This window comes from Chlorocebus sabaeus, chromosome 25 (genome assembly GCF_047675955.1).
Source record: "Chlorocebus sabaeus isolate Y175 chromosome 25, mChlSab1.0.hap1, whole genome shotgun sequence".
Taxonomy (NCBI): Eukaryota; Metazoa; Chordata; class Mammalia; order Primates; family Cercopithecidae; genus Chlorocebus; species Chlorocebus sabaeus.
The window spans coordinates 8,899,684-8,925,950 of NC_132928.1; the positions used below are offsets into that span (position 1 = coordinate 8,899,684).

General features: G+C 36.0%; 1 protein-coding gene across 5 annotated transcripts in view; it reads right to left on the reverse strand.

The window, feature by feature from the left end:
- Positions 1 to 26,267, reverse strand: part of MARK1 (microtubule affinity regulating kinase 1) — a 142,799-nt gene that overhangs the window by 77,363 nt on the left and 39,169 nt on the right. For all 5 annotated transcript variants that reach the window (XM_007988395.3, XM_007988396.3, XM_007988393.3 and 2 more), the window contains exons 2-3: positions 7,117 to 7,320; positions 5,532 to 5,585 (exon numbers count right to left, since the gene is read on the reverse strand). In XM_007988395.3, coding sequence (XP_007986586.2) covers positions 5,532 to 5,585; positions 7,117 to 7,320 — 258 coding nt within the window. The remainder of the gene's footprint in view (positions 1 to 5,531; positions 5,586 to 7,116; positions 7,321 to 26,267) is intronic.

Sequence of the window (26,267 nt, forward strand, 5' to 3'; positions counted from 1 at the left end):
ATGGAAGTTATTATTTATAAATAACTTGGTTATGAGTGCTTGATTTTATGGAGGTTAAGTGGATTTAACACTGTCAGAGGAATAGGAAAGGTTTCCCTGAAGAAGTAACTCTAGGCTGAAATGGGAGGAATGAGTAAGGACTAATTAAGGGAAGAGGGGAGATAAGCCTTACCCAGAAGGTGGGAGAAAGTTGCAAAGGCCTGGTAACTGGAATAGAGTATGAATAGGAGCAGATGAAAATCACTAAAGCTGCAGGAGTTGGGGAAGAGGAGAGTAAAGAGAAGCTATGGGGAGTTCATGGTCCATGAGGTAGAAAACGAAGGTAGGATACCATGTTAACAAATTTGATTTTTGGACTACAAACAATAAAATGCCATCTGAAAGTTTAAACAAAGGGATAGCATATTCACAGACGTATTTTGCATCCTTGACGACTTTTAAACTCTATGTATTACATTTTAAACTCTCTCTCTCTCTGTGTGTGTGTGTGTGTGTGTGTGTGTGTGTGTGTACGTACATACATACATAAAGTGGATGCAGTTAGAAGGCTACAAGAAGATAATTGTGACTTTGTCTAAACTGGTCATGATGGAGAAAGATAAAAGCAGATATTTTCAAAAGAGATATAAGAAATAAAATTAGCAAGACTGAAAATTCCCAAGTCACAGTCATAGATTGGGAAAATGAATAAGCATTAGGTAATGTTTCAGATAATTCTCAAGACATTCAGAGTGATTACTGAATCTAACCTTAAAGAGATATTCCTCCCTGAAGATTATGTATGGCTGTCAAATTCTAGGTTGTCGAGCTTATTAAACTCAAAATCTGAAAGACTGGAAGTTTTAATTTGAGGGATATTAGCAAACAGATTTTTGATATACTCTTTGGATATGCTTGCTCTGGAAGATATTCTTCATATTTGGATGCACATCTGTATGTTAAAAATGCCCAATTATATGTCATTGAGCCCTTTATCCAGTAATTAAAGAAGGCTAACAAGGTTTAGAAAAGTCAGATTTTTGGTCACTAAACCGCACCGTTTGTTTTTCTCAGCAAATCTGATGATCACATCCTCAACATTTAAACTGTTGGTATTTTAGCCGGATATTAATATTATTGGTATCACCTTAAAACACTTGTTTAAACACCTTTTCCCTCAAAATCCCCATATTTCAGCGTGAAAAGTATACTTCCCACCAATTCTTCATATGATTTTATGTTAAACCCTGTTTTCAGTATTTTGTCCGAAACCAAATCAAAATTAAAAGCATCTTGCCGACCACTAATTTCATGGAGAAGGAAATAGTGGGTAACTGGGTATTAGGCATAATCTTATTTATTCACATGGTAGTATTATTCCTTGCAGAATATCCCCACCTTTAACCTTCAAAAAAGCTCTAGGGGTATTTCATCATTATTGATTAAAAGATATGCAGTCTACATACCATTTCACAAAATAATAATTCTCTTATCACTTATGTTTTTGTTGGCCCACGTAAGAACTAGTCAAATTGTTCCTTCAAATGATCCACACACGTGACAAGAACTGTATGAAAGAATTACTCAGCACATAAGTGGTTTTGTTTAGCTATAAAGTGAAATATGCTATATAGCGTGTATATGTGAGAGTAGCTGATATTTCAATATATGTCCAATAGTAACATTTGTTAAGGAATACTTCCAAAGCACTTCTTCTGCTCACTCCTTGATAAAAATATTTGTCAATAATTTTGTGATTGGTTTTACAAGTTTGGTTTCTGATAATTGGCTAAAACATATTGAATTCTGAATATTGCTCCCATGGTTCTGTTCTCCTCTCTACCTTTCACTATGAAATTCTTCAACATGACAAAGATTATTTTGCAGATATTCTGGAAAACTTAATTAGCTTACCAGAGAGGTCTCTGAGCTTTATTCAAAAACTCACAAAAGTTTAAATGGCTTAGGCCACCATTTGACAACATTTTATATAACAAGTAACACACCAGACATGAGTGGTAAATTGATAATTCATTTAATAAAGTCTAATTTTCAGAATTCAATAATTTAAATTTTTTACCCTTTTCCTGTTTGTGTAAAATCACTGTCCTAGCAAAGCGATTCACATTCTATAAAACTTTAATGCAGCAGTCATCTATTATATAATGACATAATTCTGAGTTGTAGTAAGTCTTGTTTTTATTTTCATTACAGATTTTACTAGTTAGGAAATCACTTCTGAACTACTTAGCCACTTTTGTGAATTTGGAACATAAAATAACACAGTAAAACAACGGAAAATGTAAATTAATAAGTAATACACGGAAGATACAAAAATGTTAGCAGAGATTAACTGCACCCTGGTGACTATAAGCTGAGACAGACTTGACACAAACTTTGCCATCTTTGCATAAATTGATGTGTCTGAGTTTCAAAACTAGTGATATCTCTGAGAAAATGATCCTACAACATTTCAAATTTATGAACTATGAAAAATATTGTTTCATTATTTTGCTTTTCCTTCAACATTAGTAGGCTGCTTAAAAGAACCCCACGAGGCTGGGTGTGGTGGCTCATGCTTGTAATCCCAACACTTTGGGAGGCCGAGGTGGGTAGACCACGAGGTCAGGAGATTGAGACCATCCTGGCCAACATGGTGAATCCCCGTCTCTATTAAAAAAAAAAAAAAATGACGAGTTGATGGGTGCAGCACACCAACATGGCACAAGTATACATATGTAGCAAACCTGCACGTTGTGCACATGTACCCTACAACTTGAAGTTTAATAATAATAAATAAATTTAAAAAAATAAATAAATAAATAAATAAATAAATAAAAATTAAAATTAGCCGGGTGTGGTGCGTGTGCCTGCAGTCCCAGCTACTCAGGAGGCTGAGGCAGGAGAATTGCTTGAGCTTGGGAGGTGGAGGTTGCAGTGAGCCAAGATAGCGCCACTGAACTCCAGCCTAGGCGACAGAGAGAGACTCTGTCTCAAAACAAACAAACAAACAAACAAACAAACACCAGGAATCACTAGTATGGTTCATGGACCCTCTTTTAAAATACATTATTATATGAGGCAGAACTAATGCTTTGAAGAGGAAGAACTAAAAATAGTATGTACCTTAAATACTTTTTAACTATGAAAACTAATTAAATTGGATTCCACTAATTCAAAATATGTAATACAAATAATATGAGCATATTATGGGAACAATATTGAAGCCAAAGATACTTAACAATTCCAAAAACCAAACACGTTTAAGAGCTTTGTATTTTGGCAGTGTTAAGCAGTTGGTGTATCAACTTTAGATTATTTTATCTATCATTGATGTTTGCAAAGGAAGGCAATAATTCCTATAAATATCTGATACACAGAAGAGGGTAAAGGAGAGGGATCAGCTTAAATTCAGATCAAACCAGAACAAATTTACCCAAACACTTCTAGAAGTGAGATTACAATGAATCCTTATTTCATATAAATGTGCGATAATTACCTGCCTTTTAATGAGTATACCTAAGACATGGAAGCAAATTTTACTATCTTTTTCAATGCTAGGGAAAAATGGATTGTTTTACATTCCATTACTTTCTAGGTATGACTGACTGGGAGATGCCACTGCCTAAATGGGAAAGGTCAAATGCTGAATGTTCTAAACACATGAGAGTTAGTGAAGATTTGATCTGTTTTTTCTTCAGAACTTCTAAAAGAAAGCAAATCTATGAACATACATGTAAATCACTTAAAAAACAATCACACACACACACAGTGTACTGGCTACATTTAGTGAGTCTTCATCTTTATTTTTACTTTCACAGGTTAAAGAAAACAAAATTGTATCATTTTTTATATGCCTATTTGGAAAAGCAATACTTTATCAACAAGATCAGTAGACTATATGACAGAAATTACTTATCATCAAGAAGTACACATTTTAGTTATTCAGATAAAGAAAGCAACATTCAGTCTCATGTTCACATGTTTCAGTAAGTACAATTTTGTTTATACAACCTTGGAAAAGACAGAGTAGGAGTCGCATTACTGTGTATTCCAGCTAGCACAACAGGCCTGAGTAGTTCTAGATGCCACTTAAAATCACTCAGTTTGCTAGGGTAATCCACAGCTAAATACAGGAAAAGTAGAAAAGCTAGGTGAGCCATGGACAAGGACGCTGTGTACAGTTACGCAGTCTGTGCATTTTAAATGGGTTCCCAGCACACGGGTGGGCAAAGACATATCCCACTGTGGTTCTAGCCCAGTAAAAAACAGCATCTTTGCGTAGTTAATTGGTCCAGGGAAGATGTCTTTTTGTCACTTACACAAATGCATCATGGTCAGCAAAAAGACTGATGCTAGAAGAAGAGACTTTCTCCCAGAAGAAACTTAGAATACATTATCTCACATTCACGGAAAAAATAGAACCCAGCAAAGTTTTCATGTTCTTACTGGGCAGAAATATCAGTGTTATGAAAAGTTAAACTGGTTGTCAAATTTTCAAAAGAATCTCCAATAAGTACAGAGGCAGAGCTCTAAGAAGAAATTTGGGACTGAGCCAAATGAGAAGAAAGTTTGAAAAACACAAACCTAAATTTTTTATCTAATGCTACAATCATAGCAGATGTAAGCACAGCATACTAACAATTTCTTATAAGATTCTTTCTGTTTTAGGAATTCAAAGTCGTTTGTGTTAAAATTACATATGTGACAATGGTCCCATTATATTCTAATAAAAGTCACAATGTACATTCTCTCACTCTATACAAACCTATCATATATGGCATAAATGTTAAAACATTCGTTTCATTTTTAAAGTACTAAAATGCACATCTGAGAAAATTTTCTCATTTAAGTAATTAATGAAGTAACATGAAATAGCTTTGGTTTGCTAAGGCAATCCCCGTCCTAACTGCTTTCTTTTCTCTCTATGTTGTTTCATATTTTCATCCTTTAAAGAAACATTCTTATTTTTTACTGTGAGTTATCTGAAAGACTAGTAGTTCTTGTGGAAGAAGGAAGAAGAGCAAATGAAGCAATAAAAGGAAACTCACCTATGAACAATATTAACTTCTAACTAGATTTTTAATTAAAAAGCTTATCAGCAAGGTCTCTGGACTTCATCTGAAAATTCACAAAAGTTTAAATGGCTTAGGCCACCATTTGTCATTTTATATAACAGCTAAGACACCAGATACTATCAGTAAGTGGATTATTCATTTAATATAAATCTAATTTTTAGACGTCAATTCTGAATACTTGAAAATACTTCAAAATATTTGAATAGCTCAAATCCTGAATATGTATGATACAAGGTTTTATTCTATTGAATAGAAGAGATAAATTTCTTTCATATGGTACACGTATTTAAGTAGTAGATAGTTTTCAAGCAACTACTTGGTAAGTCATAAACATTACATTTTGTATCATGTCTTTTCTTCACATATTGATGAAATGTAGAATTGTAGCTAACAGAAAATTTAGAATGATTTTACAGAACATCATATATTAATGATAAACTCACATTCTAATTACTTATTAAATTAATTAAATACCTTTTGTAGACTGGTAGGATTTAGCTGAGTTTTGTCTATTATTTTCACAGCAACCTAAAAAAAAAAAAGAATCATTAAACTCTGTTTGAAAAAGGCATATTTTAATTAATAAAACTTACAAAAGACCCAACTTTTGTTTCATTCCTAACTAGATATCATTTCGCTCTTTTTAGGTATTCAAATAATCAGATAGTAACGTTTTGATAATTTGGCAGCCTTAGAATATACTCCATTGACCCAAGTCTTTAATCTTTTGATCCTGAGTCGATGAAATGAAAGCGTTGCTATTTCTTCTAAGTTTCCTTCTTTAAAGTAAAAATCATCCTGTATCTTAACCTTTTACTCATGATCTTGATAAGCAACAATTATAGGGGGGAAGTGGCTTGTAAACTTGCAGTAAGTTAAATATTATGTGAATAAAACGATTCTGCTGGTAGAGAGATTGGATATCCAAGCTCACTTAGAGCAAACTGACAAAACGGACCTGAATATCTAAGGCTCTGCCCAGTATTCCCTGTCTCTGAATGGCTCCTAGGGTCAGAATAGACAGAAGGAACCAAATTCAATGGGAAACGACAATAATATTATATATAGAGCAAAGTGAAAATTTATTAAAAATATTTTTATTGTTTTTTTTTTTTTTTTTTTTTTTTTTTTTTGAGACAGGATCTCATTCTGTTGCTAAGGCTGGAGTGCAGTGGTGTTATCACAGTTCGCTGCAGCCTTGACCTCCTGGGCTCAAGTGACCCTCACCTCAAGCTCCCAAGTAGCTGGGACTACAGTTGCACACTACCATGCCTAGCTAATTTTTGTATTTTTTGTAGAGCCAGGGTTTTGCCATGTTGCCCAGGCTGGTCTTGAACTCCTGGCCTCAAGCAATTATGCCCACCTCAGCCTCCCAAGGTGCTGGGATTGCAGGCATGAGTCACTGCATTGGGCCTGATTAAGATTTTTTTTTTATATAATGTCCTAATCAGATCTAGTAAATGTTATGTAATACAAAATGTTACACATTTATTCAAATAAAGTCTTTAACCCTAGCATACAGGTATATATACACAATATACATATGTGCAAGTATATAAATTCTTACTATATAAATACATATAAGTTAAAACACATGAGATTTTAGAAATCCAATTATCTTATTACCTGAGAAAACCACCCACACAGAAGTACTTGCTCAATGTAGTCTCTAAATACATACAAATTAGCAGGTGACTTTCTATGTATTTATACCTAACTTATCTCAAGCAGCAAGAACTTTTGTTCCCGAGGGTTGGGCAGCAATGGAAATCAGAAACGTTCACAGAAATCATATAATGAAAGTCAACATCTGAGGAAAGCTCATCTGCATTACACCTGATTGATAAGATGCTAATATGTATGAATGATTCTTTTCTAGATATTAAAAGGTCAACCTTTATGCCATGATAAACCTCTGCCTACTAATGTTCCATTCACACATACCCCAGTGTTTACCATATTGAAACTGTCATTTACTCCCAAACATGAGCTATAGAGAAGCTTTAACAAGACTCCAGAGAGGTCCAGGCAGATATTAAAAGGCATTGTGCAAACTTACCTCTCTACCAGTTAGAACGTGTCTTGCCAATTTGACTTTGGCAAAATTTCCCTTCCCTATTGTTTTTTGTAAACGGTAATTTCCAATGTGAGGCTGTTCATCTGTTGCTGATGTAATGGAGTTTCTACACCGGGGGATGTTCTGTCTGCTACTCGACTTGGTAGGCTGGATGTGCGGTTCAGTATATCCATCCACAGATGTATGCTAAGAAAAAGTTTACAAGATTCATTGTTAAATTATATTATAAAAGGACAAGTAAAAAGGGTACAAATAATTATCATTACCAATTCTTCAATAACAATATATTGTACTACATCCTTTTAAAGTTTGAGCATTCTATTTATAATTTCTTCTGGACTTGAGCTCCCTTTACCAGGTAGAGTATAATTGTTTAAAATGAAATATTCAGGCCAGGCATGGTGGCTCACGCCTGTAATCCCAGCACTTTCGGAGGCCAAGGCAGGTGGATCACTTGAGGTCAGGAGGTCAGGACCAGCCTGGTCAATATAGTGAAACCCCGTCTCTACTAAAAACACAAAAATTAGCCGATTGTGGCAGCACATGCCTGTAATCGCAGCTACTTGGGAGGCTGAGGGAGGAGAATCACTTGAACCTGGGAGGCGGAAGTTGCAGTGAGCCAAGATCACGTCAGTGCACTCCAGCCTGGGTGACAGAGCGGGACTCCATCTCAAAAAAATAAAATAAAATGAAATATTCTACATGGTTTTAGGGATACGCTTTCAATTTAAAATTGTAAATAAATATACAGCCAGAAGCTTCACAAACCATTATTTCCTTATAAAGGTGTTATCTCTTTAGGTTGTGATGACAGTATAGTTCAGGGCTGCTTCATTAAAAAGGCAGAATGTCTTTATTGCCAAGACAACCTCACGGGTGTAAATCTCTTTCTCAAAACTAGCCCAGCCATTTGTCATGTTCTCGCTTCCATTTTGGGGGCATATAACTCAAAGAACTGACCAATGAGCAGCCCGCCTCAAGTATACCTATAATTCATTCCTGCCCAACCCCCTCACCCAGTTTATTGTGTCCAAGTGAAAGCTATCTATAGTCCTGCCCAAGTCCATAACCTATCCATTGCATCAGTGCTGTTCTGGAGGCAAAGATGTCACTTTGTCTCATGGCCTCACACTAACCTACAACTGCAATGGATAGCTGATCCTGTTCACCTATGGACTCAGCACCTAAATTCCCAGGTCAAGCTGCCGAACCAGCTCTGTTTCACTAGCTGTGATTGTTCCTGTTCTTGTCTAGTTTGGTCTGTATTTTGACATACATAAAGTTTCTAGCAGTTTTTGTGAAAATGTTGAATCACACATGATAAATACAACATCTTTCTCTGGCATCTTAAAAAATTGCTGATGAAGAGTAAAACAAAATAACAAAGGAAAGGATATCTTTTGTTTGCAAAATAATGCAGAGTTGTATTGCCCCACCTATAGGACCAACAGCTTCCTAAAGAATTTTGATCTTAAAGGCAACATTAAAGAGGAATCAATTTACCAATCTCATGCAAAGCATGATTCAAAGTCATTTTTCTATTTGTAACTACTTTTTGTTTTATGATAATTTTTAAAAACTCAGCTCAGGACTAAGGGTTTTTGCTGGGTCTTACACACCTCTGCAGCTTTTGGCCTCACTCTGTGTTAGATGCACTTTGGTGTATTCTCACCACAACCTGTACTTCCATGTATCGCAGCATGCTTTCCATTGTGCTATCATTATACATTTACTTGCCTGTCTCCCACCACCCTATTATAAACAATTTTAGGGCAGAGATGTTTTCTTTTCATCTTTATACACTCAGCACATTACAGGTTACCAGATACACAGGAAGGATTCAATAAAGCAATGGTTTTCACAGTGTTATCCCTGGACCAGCACCATCAGAATCATCTGAGAACTTGTTCAAAATACAAATTCTCTGGTCTTATTCCAGACCTACTGACTATGAAACTCTGGGGGGAGGGTCCAGCACTCCGTGTTTCAACAAGTTCTCCAGGCGATTCTGATGCATGCCAACATTTGAGAACTGCAATAAAAATAATGTAAGGGGGAGTAAAATATAAAGTTACTCACTGGCTCTTGGAGACTTTTCTATCATCTGGGTAGAAACAAGAGATTTTAATTACAGTACTTAATTTCTAAGAGTTAACAGACTGCCATTATATTTCCTACAACTAGTACTTCTCTACAAACTTGTTCTGTAGGGAATGCTGACTTCTCCAGCCTTCAAGATGTATCTTTTTTTTTTTTTTCTGCGACAGGGTCTTGCTCTGTCACCCAGGCTGGAGTGCAGTGGCATGATCACTGCTCACTGCAGCTTCAAGTGATCCTCCCACTTCAGCCTCTTGAGTAGCTGGGACTACAAGCATGCACCGCTGCCCCTGGCTACTTTAAAAACAATTTTTTTTTTTTTTTTTGTAGAGATGGAGTCTCATCATGTTGGCCAGGCTGTTCTCAAACTCCTGGGCTCAAGTAATCTTCCCACCTAAGCCTCCCAAAGTGCTGAGACATAGGCATTAGCCACCGCATCTGGCCATTCATCTTTCAAGATTTAATATGAGTATCTCCTCCACACAGCTTTCTATGCCTTTTCACAGAGATAATTATTCCTCTTTTCTGTTGCTACCTATATACCCAATATATACTTCAACTATTAGAACTCTCACACCATCTTCTAAGTACTTGTCCATGGTCTGTGTTTACCGCTGACTTAAAGCTCCTAAAGCCCCATAACTTAATATAGTGTTAGGCACAGATAAGGCATTTGATACATACTAACTAAATTGAAGGGATTTAGGATCCTCATACTCCTGGTACCCTTACAGAATGACTTCTGAGGAATGAGGCCATGCTGTCCAGATCTTTGATACATATAAAAGCAATATGCATTACAATACTTGAGATGTAACTCAGCTCCTAATGCTGGTTGTAGGCTATATATTGATACTATACCACATTTTGATGGACTGTATTATTAACCCCAAATTTTCACACCCTTTGCCATGTAACTTTTCCAGGACCCTCCCACTGAGGGGGGACATACTTTCCCACTCTTTGGGTTCAGTCACATTTTTTTTTTTTTTTTTGGCCAATAAAATGAGTTAGAAATGATGGTAGGCAAGTCCCAAACTAGACTTCAAGAGGTCTTGTTGTGTCTCAACTTGCTTTCTGCCATCACCATAAGAAGGACTTATCCAGGCTGACAGCAGAAGGATGATGAGAAATACATGGAGCAGAGTCACTCCCAGTTAAGCCAAGATTTAATCAACTGCTCCCCAGCTGACTCTGACTCATGAGAAATCATAAATGGTTCTTGGTTTAAGCCACTTAGGTTGGGATGATTTGTTACACAGCAATGTCAGTAGATACACAATGCTGTCATTATTTTAAAATTAAAAAGTAAACATAAGAGAAAAGGCAAAAACTTATGAACAATTAAAAGATTCTTATTAGACATGTTTACATTTTAGCAGAGTCTAGAAAGAAAGGATGAGGGAGGGAGGGAGGAAGGAAGGAAGGAAAGAAGAAGGAAGAATGAAGGAAGGCAGGCGAGAAGGAGGAGGGAAGGAGGGAAGGAGAGAAAGAGGAAGGAAAGAAGGAAGGAGGGAGGGAGGGAAGGAAGGAAGGGAGGGAGGGAGGGAGAGAGGGAAGGAGGGAAGGAGGGAAGGAGGGAAGGAGGGGGGAGGGAGGGGGGAAAGGAGGGGGAAGGAGGGGGAAGAGGGAGGGAGGGAAGAAAAAAAAAAGAGGAGCTATATATGGCCAATTCCCTAAGGAGAAACCCTTGATTGTAAGCTGCATGGGCGCAGAATCCTTGATTATTTTGCATCCCCATCACCAAATATGGTGTAACACAGAGATTGGCAAACGATTCTGGAGAAATAATATACCCATGGGTCTACAGGCTGTAGCTAGCCAACCCTTGGTGTAACATGTCACATTCTGGGATACAGGTTTAAATTGTTTCTCAATGATTTTTTTTTAAAGATCTCCTAGCTCTCAACATTAAACATGATCATTTATACACAATACATTTATATGTCTTAAATAAAAAATCAGGATATACAGCATATATTTTATATTATAGATATTATATATTCTGAATATATTATGTATTCTGATTATAAGATACCCACCAAAACAAATATTTTCAAAAAATTACATGTTTCCTTAGGATTGCTACAGCATCACTTAGGAGGCAACCTTTCCTTGGAAGGACTCTTTGAAGTACAGTTTGGGATAGCTGATCTCACTTTCCTGATCAACAGCTTAATTCTCAAATAGAAATGTGGCAAGAATATCAACTCAACTCATGCTAGATTAAACAGTGAATTTAATTTAGAACTACCTCAACCCTAAGGCTGTTAGATAGAAGAAATTATGTTAGCTCAATTACAGCATGCCTATGAATTTTAATTTCTACCATTATCTGAAAACACAAGTTCCAATCCTGTCATTCTTTCTTCAAGTTTTCCACTTAATCCAGTAGACTGTGAATTCCTTCATTCTTTCTGCAGCAGTGGTAATGTGACCCTAAAGCTTGCCCTGAGTGTGCAGTGCAGTCAATCAGAGATAATGATTTCATTAGCTCTTCAGTGCTGCATCCCATGGAGCACCAGACTCAAATTCCTGAGTAAGAAGAGATTTTTCCCCGCCTTTAATACTGACTGAAATGGAGTTCTTCTACTCACTGGCTATACATCCTTGGAAATATATATTTTAAAAATTGCAATGTTTTATGACAGCCACAAAATCTGCTTGGTGACTGAATATTCAAATGCTCCTAAAAAGTCAGATCACATATTAGACTAGAAGCCTGTCACAGCTCTGCTCTCGGGACTTTGGAATATGCTAATTTTGCATACCATAACCACCCTTTGGCCAAGTGATATTAGCACCAATACAGGTCACTGCAATTTAGAAACAATAACCACACTTTCGTTTCTCAAAGTCACTTTATTAAAGGAGTAGGAAAGTTCTGCTTCCAACAAAGAATAGTTTGTATCTAACTAAACCTATCAGCAGACAAAAATACAATCTGTAGACAAAATACTAAAAACACCTGTTTGAAGGCTCTGAAGAGCCACAAAAAAGGAAGCAAAGTCTTAAGGGAAGTTGATCATTGAATGAAGAAAAATTTCACAATGTAAAATGTGGGTTGTTACAGTTTTGAGCTGGGGGCAAACTCTGGCCCACCTTGCTCCGTATGACTTAACTACAAGCAGACAGCAATAGTTTTATTGGCTAAAGAGGAGTCTGAGGATAGGCTTGGGAGCTCACAATATGACTGGAAAGTGAGAGAGAAAACCTTGGGAAAAATGAAGTCATGGAGAAGAAAAATGAAATTTGTATATTAATTGCAGGTGCTTTGCTAAGTCCCAAACTATGTACAAGCAAGAGAACCTCTAAGGAACACATTAAAACAAGGTAGTTAGAAATGTAAGTTAATGAAGTAGGTATTTGGCCTGTTCACCAAAAGGAGGCTGAATTTGAAGTTTGAGTCAAGCCAAATTAACTGTCTGCTAAAGCAAAAATCAACACTTCAGAAGATAATTAAATTCAGAGTCTCTGTAGAGTATCAATAAAAATGTTCAGTATGTAAGTAAAACTTACTAGACACATGAAGGAACAGACAAATATGATTCATTGTCAAGAGAAACAATAGTTAACAGAAACAGACCCCAAGATGATCCAGAAGTTAGAATCGACAGGCCAGAACTTTAAAGCAGATATTATAAATACATTTTTTAAAGTAAAGGAAAATATAGTCACAAAGAACAAGTATATGGAAAATGTTAGCTGAAAAATTAAAATGATCATAAAGAGACAAATGGCAATTCTAGAACTAAATACTACAATATTTAAAAAGAAAAATTCATTGGATAAAATTACAGTAGACTGCAAAGAAAAAAGGGTCAATGAACTTGAAGACAGATTAATAAAATTTAGCCAATCTTAACAACTGAGACACAAGAAGACTGAATAAAAATAAAGCCTCAGCCGGGCGTAGTGGCTCATGCCTGTAATCCCAGCACTTTGGGAGGCCGAGGCAGGTGGATCATGAGGTCAGGAGATTGAGACCATACTGGCTAACATGGTGAAACTCCATCTCTACTAAAAATACAAAAACTTAGCTGGGTATGGTGGCGGATGCCTGTAGTCCCAGCTACTCCGGAGGCTGAGGCAGAAGAACGGTGTGAACCCAGGAGGCGGAGTTTGCTGTGAGCCCCGATTGTGCCACTGCACTCCAGCGTGGGTGACAGAGTGAGACTCTGTCTCAAATAAATAAATAAATAAAGTCTCTACGATCTGTGGTGGGTCAATGTCACATAAACTGTCACATGTATAAATGGGGCCCAGAGAAGGAATAAAAGAAAATAGGGTGGAAAAAAAGAACTTGAAGTAATAATGGCCATACAATTCCTCCAAATGGTAAATTTTAAGAATGATAAATACCAAGGAAAAAAAAAACAACCCAGTGTAGAAGATCACTGTCAAATTGCTGAAACCATGCTTAGAGGAAAACAAAAACCTTAAAAGAAGTCAGGGAAAAATGACATGTTCACATATAGGGATAACAATACAAATGGCAACTCACTTCTCATTAACCAACAATGGAAGTCAGATGACAACATTTTTAAAGTGCTACAGAAAAATCAAATGCAAGCCAAAATTTATTACCCAGTGAAAACATTCCTCAAAAAAGGCAAAAAAGACATTTTTAGATTAACAAAAACTGAAAGAATTTGTTGCCAACAGACATACACTATAAAAAATGCTAAAGAAATGAAAGTAACCATAGAGGGTAAAATGAATCTACACAAATGAATAAAGAGCTCTGGAACTAGAAAATATGTGGGTAAATACAAAACAGTATACATTTTTCCACCTCTTCATTTATTTAAAAGACACATGACTCTTCAAAGCAAAGCATAATACTGTTAAGTGGAACTTATAAGCAGAAGTAAGAATATGTGAAAACAAAACTACAGAGATTTCAGCATTACTCTCTCAATAGCTGAAAGAACAACTATACCTGAAAAAACAACTGCCAGGCGTGGTGGCTCATGCCTGTAATCCCAGCACTTCAGGAGGCCAAGGTGGGCAGATCACCTGAGGTTGGGAGTTCAAGACCAGCCTGACCAACATGGAGAAATCCCGTCTCTACTAAAAATACAAAAAAATTAGCTGGGCGTGGTGGCACATGCCTGTAATCCCAGCTACTTGGGAGGCTGAGGCAGAAGAATCGCTTAAACCCGGGAGGCAGAGGTTGCTGTGAGCAGAGATTGCACCATTGTACTCCAGCCCGGGCAAAAAGACCGAAATTCTGTCTCAAAAAAAAAAAAAAAAAAGAAGAAAAGAAAAGAAAAGAAAGAAAGAAAAGAAAAAACAGTAAGGACACACAAAATCTGAACAACACTATCAAGTTATGGAAGGTTACAGATTTCTTAAAGCACATGGTTCTTAAGTTCTAAGTCAAGAACCCTTCTCTAGATCTCTTAAGCTCTTCCCATAGATATTTTAGTTCTCTTTAGAGTGACAATGTTGTCTTTTCATCAAAGGATAACTTAAAGAACAGCTTCTTTGCCGGCTGCAGTGGTGTTTGCCTGTGGTCCCAGACACTCAGGAGGCAGGTGAGAGGACCGCTTGAGCCCAAGAGTTCTGGGCTGTAGTACACTATGTTGACCTGGTGTTTGCACTAAGTTCAGCAACAATATGGTGACCTCCTGGGAGTGGGGGACCACCAGGTTGCCTAAGGAGGGATGAACCAGCCCTGGTCAGAAACAGAGCAGGTAAAAACACCCATGTTGATCAATAGTGGGACTGCACCTGTGAACAGTCACTGCATTCCAGCCTGGGCAACATAGTGAGACCCTGTCTCTAAAGAAATAAAAAATGAAAATAAAAAAGAACAGTTACATCTCTATAGGAACATGGCTGAAGATACATTAATAATAATTAATACCTACTTCATAAGGATCCAAGCAACGAATCTGCCTGAGTTTAGTTTTTGGAAATATTTCTCTGACCTGGTACACTTCCTTTATTATATTAGTATACAATAATGTCTCCCTCTTTCCCCTGTTTTGACATTTCAAGGTGACTTTTCATATTAAATAGTACAATGGTGGATGTTGTCAGTGATGCTACTTTTATGAGTGACAAAAATATTTTAACAGCTGGAAAAGAATGCTTATGAAACATAGAAGACCTGTGATTCTCCTCCTCTATGTTCCTACTGCACTTGAAACATTCTTTTACATAATACTTACAATCTTACAATGAAACTACCTTATTTTTTTAAGCCATGTTCTATGAAACTGTGAGCTTTTAAATTGTCAAGTCTTTTACATTCATTATCATTCAATATAGTGACTAGTACATGAATGATGAATGAACCCACTAAATACGTTATCTTCTATTGTTAAGTACTCAACTTAAATCCTTCTGCAAACTGGCCAATAACTATTTTATCTGGTTCTTTAAAATCAACAAAACTAAAAGTCCTCAACAAAATGCAACTTAATTACAAACAAAAAAATCAATTTTATTTGATATTATCAGAGCTTATTTCAATGAGATGTCAATAAATTTGATAAGATAGTCACATACCTATTTCCAAAAACATAAAACACAAAAATACAAGGTCTAACAATGGAAAAAGAAAAAGTTATTGAAATAAATTGCCACTAAAACCTTCCGACAGCTACCATGCTATGCACAGCATAAATCCAAAGGGAGAAGTTGTACAATATGTTCCTGCCTGCCCTTATTGAGCAAGTGCGCAATTTTCCAAATATTCATATTCCAAGTACCCTTTTACCTGGTTTGTTTTTAGGTACCAGAAATGGGTTCAGTTTTAAAACCTAAATAGTATGATAATAATGAAGAAAAGTAGCCAATATAGTTTATTAATAGAGATCCAAGTAACCTAAATGAAATATTAGCTGATATCACCAGTAACATATTAAACAATTATCACTTCAATTAAGTAGGTGTATGATCAGAAGGCAAAGTTAACTCTATACAAGAAAAATATTACAATTTACTGCTTCGACTTGAAAAACATAGAGTTGTACTAAGTGAAATAAACCATAAAAACAGAAACAAGAGTATCCCATCAAACACCTTTATTCAACAAAGTAGCACTACTAGATATATCAGCAATGCTTCTTAAGAACATATATATATATATATATATATATATATATATATGGAAAAGATTTATTTGTATTCTCTTTCTGCAGCTGGCATAAATATAAACCTAGAAAATCCAAGTAAATCAATAAAGTATCTTTTGGAGGTTCAAAAAGTTGTAAGAGACAGGAAACAACCTTAATAATTACTACATTCTGAGGAAAATCACTGGGTTAACTCTTCATTCATCCTTTCATATTCAGCTTAGACATCACTTCCCAGGAAATGCCACACATCATATTGGAGTTTCTACTCCTTCTTCATCTAAGTCAGGTTCAGTGTCACATTTGGTCTTTCTATTGTTATTTCTAGCACTGCACTGTTCCAAAATTTTTAATTAATTTTTATGAAATGATATATTGTTCACCATTGCTTTTTTACATCCTTCTACTTCTCTTAGATTTACTTTTTCTAGTTTGTAAAATTTTTTTCAGATAGGTGTGTAGGTGATATACTTTCTGAATCTTTACAGCTGCTAATTTTTGTTTCAACTTCACATGTAAACAACAATTCCATTAGATACAGAATAAGTACAAAGGAACATTCTTCCAGTTACTCCAGTTATTTCAGAAGGTTGAACCTTTTAGAAACATGATTTACTTATATCTATAAAAACATCACAAATTGTGACCCCTGAATGACAAAACAATGAAAGACAGAAGAAATCCTACAGAAGTTCCAGGTGAAAAAAACTTTTTACAAAACCTTTGTCTAAGGAATAGACCTAAATGCAAAGGAGAATATGTGATATGTCAGTGTGAAATTTAGCACTTCATATCAATGAAGAAGTAATAAATTATTCAACAAATAGTATTGGAACAGCTAGAAAAAATAAAGCTGAATATCTAGGAGTGAGGTATCACTCTTTACTCCAAAATAAATTCACAATCGATTAAGAATACAAATGTAAAAACAAACAGAAAAAAACACAAAGATGAAGAAACCACAAAAGTACCAGAAGAAAGAATCAACAGTTCAGCAAATGTTTTTTAGTCTCAGCATGGGAAATGCCTCTCTAAGTATAACATAAAATAAAAGTCACTAAAAAAGTTTAATAAATGTGACATCACAAATTTAAAAGACAGTAGTTGATTTTTCAAAAAACTCTCATTTCAAAGCAAAGAGGCAGACAATAAATTGAGAAAAAATATTTGTAATATATGGCAGGCAAATGGTTAATTTTAAAATACTAAACCTTCCATAAGTCAATTTTTTAAATGGGCAAATATGAATGTGCACAGGAGGTATACAGATATTTCACAGAAAAGGACATATATGTGACTTTCAAACATATGAAGTCAATCATAAGTGAAATATAAATTAAAGTTACAATAAAATCTATTTTTCATCTATCAGATTACAATGATTAGAGTTTGACAGCATTTGTTGGTGACGGTATAGAACTAGGCATACTTATGTATCATTGGTCACAGTGAAAATTGACACAAGTTCTATGTATAGGAGGAGTTGGGAGACAACTATCAAATACATTCCCACAATCCTTGAGCTAGAAATTTTACTTCTAGTAATATGTTTTACAGACATAGTCACAAATGAGTGTAAAGACGAACACATACAATATTTACTGTAGCACTGTTTGTAACAGCGAAAACAGAAGCAAGCACAAACGTCCATCAATAGGGAGCTGGTTATGTATGTATGGTATGTTCTTTGTAAATGTGTATATGTGTACATGTGCCTCCATGCATGTGCTTCAATAAGCACAGACTATCTCCAGAAGGTTACACAAGACACAGAAGAGGAAGCAGTCACCTCTAGAAAAGGGAGCTAGGGGACTGGGAAACAGAAGTAGAGGGAACATTTTCATTTTCTAACGTATATTTTTAAGCATTTGGAATATTGTTCTAAATGCACATATATTAACTATTCAATATGACAGAACAAGTGATTTTTTTTTTTTTTTTTTTTTGAGACAGAGTCTCGCTCTGTCGCCAGCCTGGAGTGCAGTGGCGGGATCTCGGCTCATGCAACCTCCACCTCCTGGGTTCAAGCGATTCTCCTGCCTCGGCCTCCCGAGTAGCTGGGACTTCAGGCATGTGCCACTACGCCCACCTAATTTTTTTTGTATTTTTAGTAGAGACGGGGTTTCAACAAGTGATTTTTTTTAAAAAAATTTGCCTAAGAGGCTGGGCAAAGGGAAGAGGGACCCACCATTTATTAAATGTCCACTATGTACCATACATTGTGTTAGATTGAATAATGTACCCAAATTCACCTCAATAGCTATTCACATTATTGGTATTCAAACTCAGCCATTTATTGCTATAAACCTAGCTGTAGATATGTTTTTAAAAATTTAAACTTGAAATATAGCTTTGAGGGCAAATGGTAGAATGACAGTACATGTATATAACCTTCTTGAGAACCCACTGGAAAAAAAATAGGGTTGGAAAGAAACAACCTATACTATAAAAAGAATGCAACTACAACCCTATTCCTCAAACTTCAAGTTAAGTAAAAAGTGGTAAGTGAACAGTTTCAGAAACCCTTACTAATAACTCCTAACTAGGAGGGATGATGATAGGGTGCGTAGAAGACCACAGAAGAAACACGGCGAACAAGCTACTCAGCCCCTGAAAGAAGTACTATATTGAAGATCATCCTACCTTTCTCCAACTCAATTTCCTAACTAGTAAACAGGATAGCAAATCTGCTCATTCTGGAAATAAAGGTCAAAATTCAAGAAGCATTCTCTAATGGACTAGATGTGACTTCAAGACCCTTAAAATTTAGTGAAACTGTTCTAAGGAATTAAACCTTAGCCAAGGTTACCTGAGGCAACCCCAACCACCACCACAATCTCTCTCCTCTTACCTCATCACTTCCTTCAAACTACTGAAGAAATGAAAAGAGAACATGAATCTATTAACACATGCTCAGCTGTCAGCTCAAGTTCTATTTACATTTAATGGGAGGTAAATCAAGGATAATCCACCTATGTTATTCTTGAGCAAACAGCAAATCTGGATAAAATTCCCCATTCAAAGGATGAACTATATGGAAAATATTCCAACACGGTACCTATGTATAGATACTGTGTGGTGGAGAAAAGGAATACCAGATTTAAAAAAAAAAATACTATGGTAAAAGAATTACTCCAGAAAACAGGAAAGAAAAAAACATTTTAGATAAACCTCTTCTACAACATTCAAAAAATAAAACCAAAACTAAAGAAAAAAGTAATCTTAGAATATTTCAAACAAAATAAACAAATTAAGTGACCTTTGAACCATATTTTGTATAGCCTTAATAAAATAAACTTTTAGGCAAAAAAAATTTAAATATCATTCAGTCTTATTAATAGTAATATTATTAAAACTATATTTTCTATCTGAATATATACATATAAAGACAAACCAAGTAAGTAATTATATATTAAAATTATAAAAATTTTCAGGATAAAATCAAAGTAAAAATCCTGTAATATTAAATTTGAAGTAGAAATATCAGCATGAACTCATGACTTACGCTTTTTTAACAAAATGTCTATTTCCTGAATGTGGATGAAAGAGGTCTCAAAACACAGACAACGCACCCTCTTTAGAGAAATGCCTGAGTCTAGGTCTGGGGGCAGGAGATTTACCAGATAAACCTGGGACACCGTGTGCCAGAAGGAAGAACACTGGCAATTATTAATGAAATTATGTCAAAAAGACACAGAAGCCGGCCTGAAGGGGCTCCTAGTGTCACTCTGCTAGCTATTAAATAGCAGAGCTGGGATTGAAATGGAGGGAGTATGGCTCCAGGATTCATGTTCTTAACCACTATTGTAGACTACCTCTCAAACAAGACAAATTAAATTACAAGGGGGAAAGGAGATGAAAACTAAAGACTAGAATAGAGGAAAAATATCTTCTTGACTTACAAGCATCTTTTGAAACAGCTGATCCCTTCTTTATCCTTTAATACTCTTCTGTACTTGGTTGCCGTGGTTTCCCCACCTGACCTCATATACTTTTAGGCAAAAAACTCTTAAATATCACTCAGCAGTCTTATCAACAGTGGTATTATTAAGACTATATTTTATATCTGTATATATACATATAAAGGCAATGCAAATAAGTAATTATATTAAAATTATACAAATTTCTCAAGTCTTGTTTATTTCCATTTTTCTCAACTTCTTAATACTGAAAAACCCCAGGAATTTAGATCTTGGTATTCCTGTCTTCTCTGCCCATGCTACACCAACTTCCTTGGTAATCCTATGATCCCATCCAGTCTCATAGTTTTAAAAAAACATGTATATGCAGATAACTTCAAAAGTTCTACCTTCAGCCATCTCTCCTGAATTCCAGACTATTACATCCAGCTGCCACTTTAATATCTCCACTTGTATGTTTATCTGTCAATATTTCAATCTTAGCATGTCCCAACTTGATCTCCACCCCCACACCCTACAAAACTTGCTCCACCACAGCCTTCTCTATCTCATCTGATGGCAATATTATCCTTCCAGGTGCTCAGACTAAAAACTGAAGTTATCTTTAACTTAGACCCTTCCAACCCTCCCTCCCTCTCTCTCTCATCCCACCTTCAACCTGTCAGGAAATCCTATTGATTTTACCTTAAAAATATGTATCCAGAATCCAGCCACTCTCACCAATCCTACGTTACCACCCTTGGCTGAGTTACCTGAATTATTGCATTAGCCTCCTAACAGCTTATCCTCTTTCTAACCTTGTCCCTTACCATTTCCCTCTCCCCAGTCTATCGTTGTTTTTTTTTTTTTCATTATACTTTAAGTTCTAGGGTACATGCGCTCAACGTGCAGGTTTGTTACATAGGTATACATGTGCCATGTTGGTTTGCTGCACTCATTAACTCGTCATTTACATTAGGTATTTCTCCTAATGCTATCCCTCCCCCTGCCCTCAACCCCACAACAGGTCCTGGGGTGCGATGTTCCTCATCCTGTGTCCAAGTGTTCTCATTGTTCAATTCCCACCTATGAGTGAGAACATGCGGTGTTTGGTTTTCTGTCCTTGTGACAGTTTGCTCAGAATGATGGTTTTCAGCTGCATTCACGTCCCTGCAAAGGACAGGAACTCATCCCTTTTTATGGCTGCATAGTACTCCATGGTGTATATGTGCCACATTTTCTTAATCCAGTCTATCATTGACGGACATTTGGGTTAGTTCCAAGTCCCTGCTATTGTGAATAGTGCCACAATAAACATAAGCATGCATGTGTCTTTATAGTAGCATGATTTATAATCCTTTGGGTATATACCCAGTAATGGAATCGCTGGGTCAAATGGTATTTCTAGTTCTAGATCCTTGAGGAATCGCCACACTATCTTCCACAATGGTTGAACTAGTTTACACTCTCACCAAAAGCGCTATTTCTCCACATCCTCTCCGGCACCTGTTGTTTCCTGACTTTTTAATGATCGCCATTCTAATTGGTGTGAGATGGTATCTCACTGTGGTTTTGATTTGCATTTCTCTGAGACCAGTGATGATGAGCATTTTTTCATGCGTCTGTTGGCTGCATAAATGTCTTCTTTTGAGAAGTGTCTTCGATTCACATCCTTTGCCCACTTTTTGATGGAGTGTTTGTTTTTTTTTTCTTATAAATTTAAGTTATTTGTAGATTCTGGATATTAGCCCTTTGTCAAATGGGTAGCGTGCAAAAATTTTCTCCCATTCTGTAGGTTGCCTGTTTACTCTGACGGTAGTTTGTTTTGCTGTGCAGAAGCTCTTCAGTTTAATCAGATCCCATTTGTCTATTTTGGCTTGTGTTGCCATTGTTTATGATGTTTTAGTCATGAAGTCCTTGCCCATGCCTATGTCCTGAATGGTATTGCCTAGGTTTTCTTCTAGGGCTTTGATGGTTTTAGGTCTAACATTTAAGTCTTTAATCCATCTTCAATTAATTTTTATATAAGGTGTAAGGAAGGGATCCAGTTTCACCTTTCTACATATGGCTAGCCAGTTTTCCCAGCACCATTTATTAAATAGGGAATCCTTTCCCCATTGCTTGTCTTTGTCAGGTCTGTCAAAAATCAGATGGTTGTAGATGTGTGGTGTTATGTCTGAGGCCTCTGTTCTGTTCCATTGATCTACATCTCTGTTTTTGTACCAGTACCATGATGTTTTGGTTACTGTAGCCTTGTAGTATAGTTTGAAGTCAGGTAACATGATGCCTCCAGCTTTGTTCTTTTTGCTTAGGATTGTCTTGGCAATGTGGGCTCTGTTTTGGTTCCATATGAACTTTAAAGTAGTTTTTTCCAATTCTGTGAAGAAAGTCATTGGTAGTTTGATGGGGATGGCATTGAATCTATAAATTACCTTGGGCAGTATGGCCATTTTCACGATATTGATTCTTCCTATTCATGAGCATGGAATGTTCTTCCATTTGTTTGTGTCCTCTTTTATTTCACTGAGCAGTGGTTTGTAGTTCTCCTTGAAGAGGTCCTTCACATCCCTTGTAAGTTGGATTCCTAGGTATTTTATTCTCTTTAAGTTGGATTCCTAGGTATTTTATTCTCTTTGAAGCAATTGTGAATGGGAGTTCTCATTATTTGGTTCTCTGTGTCTGTTACTGGTGTATAGGAATGCTTGTGATTTTTGCACATTGATTTTGTATCCTGAGACTGCTGAAGTTGCTTATCAACTTCAAGAGATTTTTGGCTGAGATGATGGGGTTTTCTAAATATACATTCATGTCATCTGCAAACAGGGACAATTTGACTTCCTCTTTTCCTAATTGAATACCCTTTATTTCTTCCCCTTGCCTGACTTCCCTGGCCAGAACTTCCAACACTATGTTGAATAGGAGAGGTGAGAGAGGGCATCCCTGACTTGTGCTAGTTTTCAAAGGGAATGCTTCCAGTTTTTGCCCATTCAGTATGATATTGGCTATGGGTTTGTCATAAATAGCTCTTATTATTTTGAGATACATTCCATCAACACCTAGTTTATTGAGAGTTTTTAGCATGAAAGGCTGTTGAATTTTGTCAAAGGCCTTTTCTGCATCTATTGAGATAATATGAGGTTTTTGTCACTGGTTCTGTTTATGTGATGATTACATTTATTGATTTGCATATGTTGAACCAGCCTTGCATCCCACGGATGAAGCCCACTTGATCGTGGTGGATAAGCTTTTTGATGTGCTGCTGGATTCAGTTTGCCAGTACTTTATTGAGGATTTTCACATCGATGTTTGTCAGGGATATTGGTCTAAAATTCTCTTTTTTTGTTGTGTCTCTGCCAGGCTTTGGTATCAGGATGATGCCGGCTTCATAAAATGAGTTAGGGAGGATTCCTTCTTTTTCTATCGATTGGAATAGTTTTAAAAGGAATGGTACCAGCTACTCTTTGTAATTCAGGTAGAATTCGGTCCCCAGCCTATTCTTAACACAGCAAACAGAGTATTTCTTTTTAAAACATATATCATATCATCACACTCTTTGTTAAATATCCTACAACAGATCCCCATTTCACTCAGAGTAAAATCAAAGTCCTTATATGGCCAATAAGGTAAGACTAACAAAGTCTGACCCCCTATTACCTCTCTGCCCTCATTTGCTACTATGTCCCTTCTCACTCACCTTGCTCCAGCCAGATTGGTTTCATAGCCATTCTTCAGGAATGTCTGGCATGCTCATACAACAGGCCATTTGCTCTAGCTGTTCCCTCTGCCTGGAACACGCTTCTCTCAGAAATCAGTTTGTTCAATTCCTTCAGGTCCCTCAAGTATTTGCTTAAATCTCATCTTTGCAGTGAGGTTTACTTTGACCTATTTCATACCACACATCTCCTTTGCCTTTCTGATGGATTGTTTATTAGTGTCTTCTCCCTTTCCCCACCCTCATAAGAACAAAGATATTTACTGCATTTACTTTTATATCCCAAGTGCCTGAGAAAGTAAAAATATCAAGAAGTACTAAAAAGGTTTAAATACAATAATTTAACAGCATTTTAACAAAAACATCTATTATATTACTGAGCCTAAGTGGGTTGCACTAACCTATTCAAAAGAAAAAGACTTTTCATACCATGAGAGGGGTATTCCTAACTTCAACTATATGCTGCCCGTGAGAGAGACATCTAAAACAACTGAAGTAAAAAAGTTAAAAGTAAAATATACTAGGCAAATACAAATGGATAGAAAGCAGGGGCCATGTGGTAATTAAGAAGATAAGCTTTAAAGCTAGACAGACTTAGTATCAAATAGTGCCTATGCCACTAAGTAATGTGACCTTCGGGAAGTTACCTCTCTGAGACTCAGTTTACTATTCTATAAAATGTTGTTATTACCTATAAGTCAAGGATTTTTAAATTATAATTATACAAAAGAGAACATTTAACACAGTGCTTGGCGCATGCTCAATATCAGAACCTACTGTGATTACTGTCCTTGTCACAATTCAAAATGGAACAAACGCCTTTCAATATTTCTGATATCAGAAAAACAGTCCTAATCCGAGTTGTTTTAAAATAAAGGGAAAGTCCAGAGTAGCAATTCTAGCTTTCGGATATCTCTTCAGGAATCGGAAGAGGCCTCAATAGCTTTTAATGTGAAAAGGCTTACCACATAACTGGTAGCTCTCCTGTGTTTTTCCATCCCTCTCAGGTGAAACACAAGTACTAATTTTGTCCTATCAGAAGTTTCTTTAGTATTTACTCCATGAGCCAGCAACTCCACTTCTAAGAATTTAGCCTACAAATAAATTCCCACACATGTGAATGTGAAATGACACAGGTACAGGTCAGACATTCACTGCAATAAAATATTTGCAAAAACAAAAGGTCAAAAACAACTTTAATGGCCATCAGTAGCAAACTTGGTTAAATATGTCCATACAGTAGAGTACTAAGCAATTTTTAGAAATAAAATCTTTATATAGTGATATACAATCATTTCTAAGACATACTATTACATTTTTTAAAAAATCAAAAGAATAAAAAGTGTCATATGCTGCCATTTGTGTAAGGGAGAAATCTGTATTTGCTCATATATACATAAAATATATCCGAAAACAAACTCAAGATACTAAGGACTAGGTGGGGAAGAAAACTTCACTGGCATGCCCTTTTGAACTTTTAAAATTTTCATGTATTTGAATATATTGCCTATCAACAAAAATACTTAAACAAAAGACTATTAAGTAGTTAGTTTCTATCTAAGTAGTTACTTAGTAGATGTTACCAGTTTCTCAAGCTTACAATGAGGATTAAATAATGTCTAAAAAAGCATTCAACACAGAAGACGTTGTCAGTGTTGAGTAAATGATGGCTGCTATTGAGTAGTTACTAATAGATAGAAGCTACTTAACTACTTTCTAAGCAAATTAGATTATACCTGAATTTGTTCACCAAAGGCTAACTACATATCTACTATGTATTGACATTTTCGTCTTCAATTTCATAATTTGTTTAGTTAATACTGCTGTCATTAGGGAACTACATGCCCACACAAATTGCGTTTGCAGTGTATTTACATCAACTCACATCACCTCCTTTAAGAAATGAACAAATAAACCAAAAAACCCTAGCAATGGTTTGCTCTCAGTAAACTGTTTGACCAATAATAGTTTCAAGTACAAATGTTTTCTGGTCTGCAGATGGAGATCCAAAACTAGAAAATTCTAGCAGATAGATATATGGTGAAATGGTGTAACTCAGTATTATTCTTCATTAATAGATCATTCAAGACTAAATAGCATAGACTTATGTCTTAAATGGTGGTTCTTTCATCTGGTCGCTTCTTTCCCATTTTATCCTAGCTTCTACTATGAGCAGAATACATGGGCAACTACTTGTAATCCCTGAAAACAGGACTAATGTTACTACCAGTTCAATAATAGTAATATCAGTCATCATTTACTCAACATTGACAATGTTTTCTGTGTTGAATGCTTTTTTAGACACTATATTATTTAATCCTAACTGTAAGCTTGAGA